The 10,754-nt window shown below is 37.2% G+C and overlaps 2 protein-coding genes across 7 annotated transcripts in view; one reads left to right on the forward strand and one right to left on the reverse strand.

The window, feature by feature from the left end:
* The window catches only part of huwe1 (HECT, UBA and WWE domain containing E3 ubiquitin protein ligase 1), a 44,746-nt gene extending 37,398 nt beyond the window's left edge, over window positions 1-7,348 (reverse strand). For 4 of the 6 annotated variants that reach the window (XM_065285601.1, XM_073812995.1, XM_073812994.1 and 1 more), the window contains exons 1-11: window positions 7,293-7,348; window positions 4,344-4,393; window positions 4,001-4,070; window positions 3,801-3,899; window positions 3,503-3,709; window positions 3,263-3,415; window positions 2,805-2,867; window positions 2,485-2,562; window positions 2,321-2,368; window positions 2,034-2,202; window positions 1,830-1,930 (exon numbers count right to left, since the gene is read on the reverse strand). In XM_065285601.1, coding sequence (XP_065141673.1) covers window positions 1,830-1,930; window positions 2,034-2,202; window positions 2,321-2,368; window positions 2,485-2,562; window positions 2,805-2,867; window positions 3,263-3,415; window positions 3,503-3,709; window positions 3,801-3,899; window positions 4,001-4,045 — 963 coding nt within the window. In that variant the 5' untranslated portion in view covers window positions 4,046-4,070; window positions 4,344-4,393; window positions 7,293-7,348. Of the gene's footprint in view, window positions 1-1,829; window positions 1,931-2,033; window positions 2,203-2,320; window positions 2,369-2,460; window positions 2,563-2,804; window positions 2,868-3,262; window positions 3,416-3,502; window positions 3,710-3,800; window positions 3,900-4,000; window positions 4,071-4,343; window positions 4,394-7,292 lie in introns of all 6 variants that reach the window. The other 2 variants (XM_073812993.1, XM_065285600.1) reach the window with 1 other exon arrangement.
* A 731-nt stretch (window positions 7,349-8,079) lies between these two features.
* Window positions 8,080-10,520, forward strand: tmem107l (transmembrane protein 107 like). Its single transcript, XM_065286668.2, has 5 exons — window positions 8,080-8,612; window positions 8,705-8,772; window positions 8,883-8,983; window positions 9,211-9,307; window positions 9,506-10,520. The coding sequence occupies exons 1-5, from the start codon at window positions 8,526-8,528 to the stop codon at window positions 9,573-9,575; spliced, it is 423 nt and encodes a 140-aa protein (XP_065142740.1). The 5' UTR covers window positions 8,080-8,525; the 3' UTR covers window positions 9,576-10,520.
* Window positions 10,521-10,754: the final 234 nt, after the last annotated feature.

Genomic DNA, 10,754 nt, shown 5'->3' on the forward strand with positions numbered 1-10,754 from the left:
ATTAACTTCCACGAACGTTAAAGGTAGGGTAACACATTTTGAAAAATGCTAACGGTAGCCGCCTAGCAATGAAATCCCGATCCCACCCTCAAGTCAAATCGCTCTCCAAAGTCACGCCTCTTTCCAAACACATGAACACGCACAGATCAGACGGTCACGTCTCATGTCTCATTCACCAGTGAGAAAACTTTGCAGTACAAAGTGAATAACACTTCCAAAATAACCAACATAAACAACTGGTTTACATCAGAATTAGTTTAAGCACACGTTCGGTTGTGTAGACGTAGTAACTATATCGTTATGCTAATCCTTAAACGAACACAAATTTCATAAGCAACACAATTAATGTTTCATCAAAGTATAATATCTGAATCCATCTCAATACAAACATATCGCGTACCTACCTTACCAAAATAAACAGTGCAACGACCCTTTCAGACCCTTTGCCTCCTGTAGCTGTTTGCATCTCGTGGTAAAGCAGTAAAGTTACAGATGTTAATTTGGGTTTTTGCTCTTGCTGATTCAGGCAGTTTTTGCTGTTGTTGTTATAAAAGATGCATTTAGTTTTGTTGCTCCTGTGTAGGTTGTCAATTCAGCAGAAAAGTTTGGTGTTCTCGCTGTTCACAGACAGAGCGCACGTGAACGCGCCGATGACGTATGGTATCTGCGTGGACTGGCTGCGCGGTGGGAATTCAAATTACGCTTACGTATGAGGGACATAAAAGGAAACGTCCGTTCGGACCGAAATCTATGATTTGTTGAACATTTTTTGGTCCTACGCCTTTCACAGATGACATAAATTTTTACAAATACATTTAAACAACTTAACACAGTGATTGCTATCAGGATGTGAGGAGAATTTTAACCAGCATAACTAAAAATGTTTCAGGATCAAATCTGTTACCCTACCTTTAAGCGTCTAATCATCATCATTATACACAGTGATTGGCAGTATTACTGTATTTATATAATGCAGCGCACCCAGCGACTGAATAACAACCTATGTGCATATTTTTACAGAAGTATATTCATGTTATATCTAAACAGTCTGCGGATGGTTTAGGGCAGGGGTGTCCAATACGTCGATCGCAAAGGCAATGCCGGTAGATCGCACAACTGCTGCTCCACGCGCAAAATTGTCATTATGGTCTTTTGGAGTAATTGTGAAACAGGTCTTTTTGAGTTGCTGCGCCTTTCTTCTCAAATGTGTTTTGCCATGCCACTGCAGCTCAGTCGTCTTTAACTTCCAAAATTCACATGGATGCGCATTCTTGCCTCACGCAGTTCCTGATTCACACGCACGGTGTGTGTGAGCGAGCAAACAAGAGGGAGAGAGAGGCAGCGTAGCGCTGATTTGTATGCTTCTGATACTGTTTGTTTCACTAAACCGCATCTCCGCTATTTTAAGGAGTACTCGACATGTACTCAAGGATTTTTTTTTAAAACTCCTCAAAAAGAATAGAGTAATGGTGACAGCCCTAAATTCAATGTAGAGATATATGCAGTATAGTCCTACAAGCATTTAAAGTGTTCTTTCTCTTCTGCTCTTGTAAGCTCCGCTATGCGCTCTTGCAGGGCGCGCTCTCTTAAGTTGTCCGTGTGCATCACCGCTCCCCCAGTTGAGTTCCGCCTTTTGGTTCTGATAACGTGACGTTATTTTGTAAACTAACATTTAAGAATCGATTCTTGACATTTGTGAATCGATTCAGAATCGTCCCACGTCCGAATCGCGATTCATTTAAGAATCGATTTTTTTGCCCACCCCTACTTAATACACAACAATTATACATGACAACATAATACTTTATGGAGGATTAGTTGCTACCCACCACCAGTTGTTTGTCTGTAATCTGAAGTACATCCACTAGCTCTTCTATAAGCCCATTGTAGAGAATGCTGTTAGCTGACTCCTGAAGGGCATTGGAGTAAACTACAAAAAAATCATACAGAACTTCAAACACAGCACAGAGAAGGAACTTAGTGATGTTAAGTGAAAATAACTACCAAAAATAACCACTTAAAGAATCACTTGCCGAGTATGGAGATGGCATGCAGTCTGGCTTGCACCGCCTGCAGTCTTCTCTTGTGGTTGGAGAAACCATGCGCCAGGCGAATGTGTGTGAAAAGCAAGATTTGTTTGTCTTTTGGGATGCTGTACATGGCCGTCAAAGACTCCATGATCTCAGATGGACTCTCTGAAATCTAAGGGTGCACCGGGGAGAGGCAAAAATTTGATTTAGGTGTAATCAATAGCTATTAAAAGCCTAAGTGTGTAACTGTTCCACATAGGACAGCAACGAAAACAACCAGTGGGACTCACCTTGTCAAGTTGTTCAATATGAATGTAGTGTAGCGTATTGGTGCTTGACTGTGGACAATAAGAAAAAGGTTAAAAATGTTGTAAAGCAAGACAAATCAGGATAAAAATATAAACAATAAAATAAATAAATAGAAACATACAATAATAGAAATATGATCACACACCCTCTTCTCCACTTTGACCTCAGAGCCAGGTTCTGCGTAAAACTCAAAGTGCAGTGTTGTGGCACTTGGTGGATATTTCTGCACATCACAGAGACAGAAACATCAAAATAAAAAATTATTCTGGGCTCAACAAATATCTTTTTCTGCCAGCAATTCAGATTTATACTGCCTTGCAACTATAAGATAATTATAATAACCCAACCACCAACATGATAATTAGCTATTTAATTCACAATGGCTATGATCAAAATAAACCTTTAACTCAAATAAAATTATATATGTATTTCCTGAAACACAAAATAATAATAGAAACTGCATACCGACATCGGCAGATCTCTGCAGCATTCGGCAAGACCAAAGCCATTCTCTTTTCCACCCCAGCTCTACAACAGTGAAAAAGACTCAGGAAAAGGTGTAGGATGCAAGACAACAACAATCAGCCTTGAAATGTCAGTGAACTGAAACCATAACAGCACCTGTCTGTACAGAACCAGGTCATCCTGCTGCTTTGGTAAGAACTAGTACAACACAAATGAACTAATTTCAAGGACTAAATGTTCACACTAGAATCAAAAACGCAATCTATGAAGGTTTTATAATTAGGAACATGAGGGATTTTAATAAATAGCATTTTTTTGCAGTGGTGCATGTATACCAAATGTAAAAATGTCAAATTTGGCATCTGCTTCCTGGATCGGCAGTTCAATCACTTCAAAGTATCCTTACATCTCAACCTCAAAAAAAGCCAAAACCTAAAAAGCATAACTTAAGATCATACCTCAGCCAGATGTTGCAGACGGGCAAGCAATGGGCTTCTTTTATCTGAGCCCAGTCTGGTAATGTAGTTGGAACGTTTACTGAACACGTACAGAAGATTCAACACAGACAGAACCACCTGCATGTCACATGATGCTAGAAGAGTGGTCAAGTGCTACAGACACAAAAAGCAATTAGTTAGTCAATATATTAATAAACTCAATTTAAGTCTAACAAAGACAAGTAGAATGGGTTTTGATACCTCTATGGAGCTGTACAGGTGTCTAGAAAAGCTGTATTCGATCAACAGCGCGGTGAAGTTGAGGACTGCCAGCAATAAGGCTTTTAGCTGTCCGTTCTCTGGCCGGTCACAAACCAACAACCACGCCATGTTCTCCACCGTCTGTCCGGCATCACAGAGGATGCCATCAAAGCGGTCCAGCAGGTCAACCCAGTGATACAACTCACACTAAAGAGAGAGAAACAGGCAGCCATAAGAGATCTGAATGTGACGCTGTGTTTCTTGCACAGTATTGTACAAGTATGATACCATTTCCCACCTTTCCAATGTTCCAGGTCTTGATTTGCTGCAGTTCCAGTAACAGCTGTTCATCGCTGCATCCCTTTAACTTCTCTATGAGAGTCCTGCAGTCGGCAGGCTAAAACAATTGAGAAAATGAACATGGTTAGTGAGGAATCTTTTACACACACACTCAATTTAAAAACTCTTAAAAACAGATGAAAAATCCAGAATACTGACCGCTTCAGTGGGGGTTTTCTTCAATTTGCTTCTGTCAACCTTCATGATCACTAATTTCTACAGTCTGATCCTGCAATGAAAACATTGACTTGTGAATGTGAATAATAAAAGCTTAGTCAATTTAACAGCGAGTAATTACTTGATGCCACATTTAGTAACACTTAAAAAATTTAGCTATGCTACAGTACCATTGTGAAAGACCTATGAAGTGTTTTTACAGGAAGTATTACACTTTTATAAATAGCCAAGGATCTGAATTTAGACATAAAAGCCAACACATCCTTGTCACTATAAACATTAATCAGCTCTTTATTTAGACAAGAAAATAAGTTAGAGAACTCACGGTATATGATTTGGCAATTCCAACTTAACGGCATTTTTCATGTGCAAAACCTAAAACAAAAACAGTGAAAGTGAAACACTCCAGAGTTATGTTTATCTCAAAGAAAACTTGTGCAGAGTCTGCGATCATTATTGTAAAACTTTCTTAATAACAATACATTTACATTATCAGTAAATGGTCAAAACATGAAATCATATACTAATGAGTTATAAAAAAAATTATTAATCAGAGCTGGCAGAGAAAAAACACAGATTAAAGCACCAATAAAAATAGATCGCTTGGGAACCAACAACCCACATTTAGTTCAGATTTGGGGCATACTTTCTGTCTCAAGAGGCACAACAACTATGCTCCTACTAAATCCAATCAATTCATCTGAAATGGCTGTTAATATTAAGTTAAGCTTTTTAGAATTGTATTCATTCCTTCTGAGAAACAAAACTAAGACCTTGAACCCGGTCAAACAGTGGCACTGGCCTGTGGTCAAAAAATCTGACATCAGAAAATAAACCAATAGCGTTGCTACTACAATTCCGACACAATATTTTACCTAGATGTTGTACCTCAATATTTGTGTACTTATTAAAGACTGTAATGTATTTGTGGAGAGAAAACCTAACTATGCTGTATTCGAAAATGCGACACAATGGTTATTAGAGCAGCTAGTTAACGAATACCTAAAATTACAATGACATTAGCTAACCAGGGCTTCCCTCATAAACGAAAGTACAACACAAAAAACAAACAAATAACAAGCCCCCTGCGTACATGTGCAAAAACATAGCAAGCTGTAAAAATAAGGAAACAACTAACCAAACAAAAACAACTATTTCTTGTAAAAAAACACAGAAGGGCAGCAGCTTGAATAATACGGGCAGCTAACATGCTAGCTAGTTTTTCCTCGCTAATGCGCTAACCCAACAAGCTAAGATGTGCGGATAAACACTGTCACGTCGTTTTAAACTTTTATTAACTACACAAATAAAACACAATGGTCACCGTTGGTCATAAAATGTGTGTTAAAAAAGCAAACGGACCGGACGGAAATGTGACCGTTAGCCGCTAGTGCGACATCTTGGTCCTCGCGAGGCTACACAGCAGAGTAGCGCGAGACAGTCGCGCGTAATTCCGCTCAACATGTCAACACAAAACCTCAATCCCTCAACCCAAGGTTAAAATGTTCACAAAAGCACCTCTTCAAACAAACATTCGCCAAATCCTTAGCATAAGCGTCGACTGTTACAGAATACGTTAGGAACTTCCCCACACCGGTCGTTATTTCTTCTGACTGTTGCACACATGCCCCGGTATAATCTAGAGCCCGGCTCGCTTCGGCCTGCTACCGCAACCAGCTCACTCCTCTCAAGATCTCAAGCTAACAAAAACAGCGTCTGTCACAGGTCTTACACACTGACACGGCCGTACCGTTGCGTACATTATTCGCACATTTTGAGAAAACGCTTCGTGTCGATGAAACCTGGCTGGTGAAGCTCGCGGCGGTGGTGAGAGATTGAATGCTCGTGCATGCGTTGGTTTGGTGGGTTAGCTGAGAAACGCGAAATATCTCGCTGAATCATTCCCCACTCGGGCCTACCATAACACTGACTAGTGGACGACTCAATTTCTCTATTGCTACTGCTGCACTTGTGCGTACTACATTTTGGTAGAACGTGGCGTGTAAAAATTATGCTAAAGTCTAGTATATCAATTTAAAAATACATTTATACAGAATATCAAAATTGTGTACTGATTTTATAAAATATTTCCAAATAAAGAGAGGGAAATTTCAACTTGACTTTTTATTCTGCCTGACTATAAGCATTTTCCAATCTAGCATTACTGATATTTGTGTATATATATATATATTTGTCTATTCTGAATAAAGTTCATGATAAACATTATACACAGACGTTATGTTCTCTAAAATATAGATATAAAATATACTTTATTTACTCAATATTGCAAAACTTAAAATTAGAATAGACAAAAAAAAAACATTAACATAATCCTGCAAATATTTGTCAGAGGGGTCAATGTCATACAGCTATAATAAAATAATGAGGCTTATAAATTGAACAATGCCAAGAGTTGCATTATTATTATTATTATTATATATACTGTACTTCTGCATAAACATATTAAATTAAAACAAGTAGAAATGTTTTGTACCCTAAACATCAATTTGATGGGAGGGGCAATATTCAACAGCATCAGTATTTTTGCTCATATAACAAAGTTATCTGGAAGTGCACTCCCAGTTTATTTTAAATAGTGCATTCTTAGCCGTTAGAAAGCCTTATATTTTTACCCCGAATATATTAAGGGACCACAATATTCACTTTTTCTTGCATTAACTCCTAAAGGCCAGATTGGAGTCATTTAGGTGTCAAAACTGTTATGGCATGCTAGACTCGGCATTTCTCGGCTCATTGTCGTGAGTTTGACCATCTATTTACATTTAACACTCTCTCATTCACGGTATGAAGCCTTCTTTAATACAGGCCGAAAGGATTAAAAACCCTACAACATGGTGCAAAATCTCAGATCATACATGTATGTATCACATGAGCACATGCTATCATACATACGCTCTTCCGCAGTAATCTCTTGACAGAATCACATCTGGTCAGTATTAATAACTAATTTTCCTTAATTTACACTCACACGGAGTATCTAACTAACATATCACTGACATATTTGACTAGACATATATATGCGCGCGCATAGTTGCGCATGTATCCAACACACCACAATGCTCGTCAGTCTGACCACAAATTAAAAATGGCGGTATATATTAGTGAAGTGTCCAGCCTTTACTAGCAAAAAACTCATTTTATTGTAAATATACACGTACAAATCGAAACATTTCAGTCTGTTAGTGTTAACGGTGACACAGAGTAAGACATAAGCGTCTGCACCCAACAGACAAAGCCAAATTTAAGCTCTTACCTCGGTTGCGCCTCAACATAACTTCTCCATCTTACAGCAGCGAGTGGGGATGTACATCTCGCGATATTTCACACGGGATCCTCAGCACCAATAGTAACCTTCCGCAGGCATACAGACCAGCCCCTTTTTTAGTCGTCTTCAAGACCACTGTTCAAGATATAATAAATACCAAGGAGTGTAAATAAACAAATAATATAAAAATGTATATACATATAACACAAATGGTAACACTTTTGTTAACATTAATAAGCAATACTTCTACAGCAGTTAGAAAATAAGCTTAGTTCATGTCCGTTTCAGCATTTTCTTTTACGATTTTAAAATCAAAAGTTGTAACTGTTAACATTATTTGATAATGAACTAACATGAACATTTGTATTGGTACATTCTGGAAAACTGTTATGCTCATTGTTAGTTTATGTTAGTTTCATTAACTAATGTTAGCAAATACAACCGTATTAAGTGTTACCATATATAAATATAATAAAAATAGTATCCAGCATGAGAAACTTTCTTTATAGAGCTCTTGAAGTTTCAGACATTTCTAAAATCTTTGAGCCTTGACGTTTGTCTTAGTGAACACAGCAAATATTTTCAGGTTAACAGGTAATACTTAAAGCAGGATTGGAAAAGGTATATTTAAATATATAATTTCTTTTAAATCCCTTTTTATAATTATGAGTTATATACATTTGTTCAGCCTTTATTTGTCAACTTATGACGTTGAATTTACAGAGATTTCCCCAGTAGATGGAGCTGCAGATTTACACACCTGAGGAGGACTACACACGCGACAAAATTAAATTTGTTTGGCCTATAGAGTGCCACCGATCAGTAAATTTTTTACAGAATACAACTTCAGTTAGTCTGTAACGGGAAAACTCGTTGTCACCAAACGTTTAATCTGTCAAAACGTACATCTACAATGTGCGTTAAATGGCGACTCCTGCCGATAGGTGGCGGCATGACGCCGTTTGATTGGAATGGCTGAGTAGAAGAAAAGTGTTGTCGTAGCAACTTGATGCGAGTAAAATTACCCAGCCTTTACATTGTGCGAGTTTTATTTGCTACTTTTGTTAATACTATTTATTAACCGACCAACTGAACTCTCTTGGCAAGCCTTAAAACTTTACGGCACGTAAATTCAATGTTGGCTGTAATCCCATGATTTACTAAACCGTTTAATACCTTGTTATCACGTAACGTTTTACATGAGTGTCTAATATAGTTTCAATGTCGGTAGTAAGCAGTTTGGTGCCATCGCGTTTTCTAAGTCTCATCGCGCACCTTGTAATTGTCATAATCATCTTCTGGTCCAGAGTAAGTACGCCTTTAATGTATTCATATCACAACGTATAACAAGCTGTATTATGCCCTGTGATAACGTAAACTAATAAAAAGATTTTTTACAGGAGAATAGTGTCAAAGCTTGCATACCACTAGACTACACGAATGAAGAATACAGATCAGAGGACACGCGGTAAGAAAAGAGCGCGTGCGTATCTTCATTTACTCAATCACTTACTCAAATGTATGTCAATATTGGTTATTATTCTTTAATTTTTATATAATGATTGTGTTTGAGAGCAGGCTTGTGGTTGCATTGTCTGTGACTCTTGGCCTGTTTGCTGTAGAACTGATCGGGTTTCTATCTGGCATCTCTATGTTTAACAACAATCAAGCCCTTCTGTGTATCCTTCCTGTAGCATTGCATACTGTATATAGACATAATAAACTTGTTTGACTTCATCTTTAGCTTCATGACACTACTCTACATTACACTGCACTTACACTATATTTGTTTATTTAACCCCAATATTAGTATATTCATAATCATAATTACGTTATATTAACAATATGGCAATGTATGGCTATTATGATATAAAAATACAATTTCTTTAACTGTGACTGACTGCAGCCATTGGATGTCATGCAAGTGGGTCTGTGGCTCTGCTCTTCTTCATGTTTGAGCAATGGACCTGCAGCATTTATTGGTGGATCTTTGGCTTCTGTAGGTCAGTTCAACTTTCATTCAGTTTGACATTGGTATAAGCTTCAGCCAGGATTTGTGAAAGATTTTGATCATTATATACCAAATGTATCACATCTTGAAAAGGCATACGAAGAGATTTATAAGAACTGTTTTGTATTGAGGCATTTTGGGAGATTTGTTTCATAATCATATTTTCTCTCTTGTTCTCTCCATATTCTAGTGTGATTCCGGCACTGTATGAAATAATACTTTTCATAGTAGTATGTGGATTAAAGAAGAAGCCTTTGTGAGCGTTTCTGCCCTCTCCTCCGCTGGATTCGGTGAAGGACGAATATTATCTTGCCATGGCTGCAGTATAAAACCGAAAAGTAGAATAACATTCACTGGCACAATAAAACACACAATAAAATGTTCCTCTTCTGGAAATAGCTTACTGTAAATCACTATTTATAGTCTTTTTGATGTTTTATAGTTCTATGTTTAGTTTTAGATGTAGTATTTAAGAATACTTTTTTAACTCTATGTTTGTTGTCTTTAATTTGGATTTATTTAACTACTTTGTATTTTGTAAGAGGTGTTATCAAGCAGTCGGTTTGTTAACTCATTTCCCGCCAGCCTTTTTTTTTTTTTAAGTTGCCCGAAAGCATTTTTTGTGATTTTCACAAAAGTAAAAACAAATCCAGGAAAATTTTATTCTATAAATATATATACATACAAACAAATCAAATGAAAGTACAGACCCTCTGCTTTTAAAGGAACACGCCCAGATTTTCAGTAGCGCTTCACTGCAGAACACGACATCCAGGGGGCGGGGTTGGATTTAGATCCAGGGGCGGAGCTGGATCCCGGTCCAGAAATCCCATTGGTCGGCAGTTTTACCACAAGACACGTCATACACGTGTTGCTGCGTTACCATTTCCGCATTAAGTCGTAACTAAATTAAGTTATTATTTTGACATAAAAACAAACTTTACTTAAGTTATGACTACAATAAAAGTAGTGCCTTTAGGGTGAAATGTAAGTTTTTTGCTATAATGTTTTGTAGTAAAACATTTCGGGTAAGCTAACTACGAGTAATCTTACCACATGCAGTTTAAGACCTATTAATGGATACAGTATAAATATGCATAATTATTAAAATATATAGGCTATGGCATGTTAAATTAATAAATTGAATGTTTATCTGGACTTTGAACTTGTTTTAACATGTCTTTGCTTACAGCCATTAGGAAACAGGTTTCCCTTGTAGATGGTTTACTTTTTTAAAAATTTGCTAATAAAAGATATAAAATCAATTTGTTTTTATATTTACTCATATAGGAATAGCTGTGTAATAAGTGGGATAATGTACAAATAAATCCCTGTGATACTTTCAAAATTATGAATCTTTCTCAACTATATTATTAATCAAACGTACACTTAAATTGATAAGAGCAAACGTTGGCGAACACAGGTTGCAACTAATTGCG

This window comes from Paramisgurnus dabryanus, chromosome 21, assembly GCF_030506205.2.
Source record: "Paramisgurnus dabryanus chromosome 21, PD_genome_1.1, whole genome shotgun sequence".
NCBI classification, from domain to species: Eukaryota; Metazoa; Chordata; class Actinopteri; order Cypriniformes; family Cobitidae; genus Paramisgurnus; species Paramisgurnus dabryanus.

What these genes read in the sequence shown, in the direction of transcription:
- tmem107l (XM_065286668.2), top strand. Translation starts at nt 8,526, where the DNA reads ATGTCGGTAGTAAGCAGTTTGGTGCCATCGCGTTTTCTAAGTCTCATC. An exon ending in TAATCATCTTCTGGTCCAGA is followed by an intron (nt 8,613 to 8,704) that starts GTAAGTACGCCT and finishes GATTTTTTACAG; the next exon opens with GAGAATAGTGTCAAAGCTTG. An exon ending in TACAGATCAGAGGACACGCG is followed by an intron (nt 8,773 to 8,882) that starts GTAAGAAAAGAG and finishes GTTTGAGAGCAG; the next exon opens with GCTTGTGGTTGCATTGTCTG.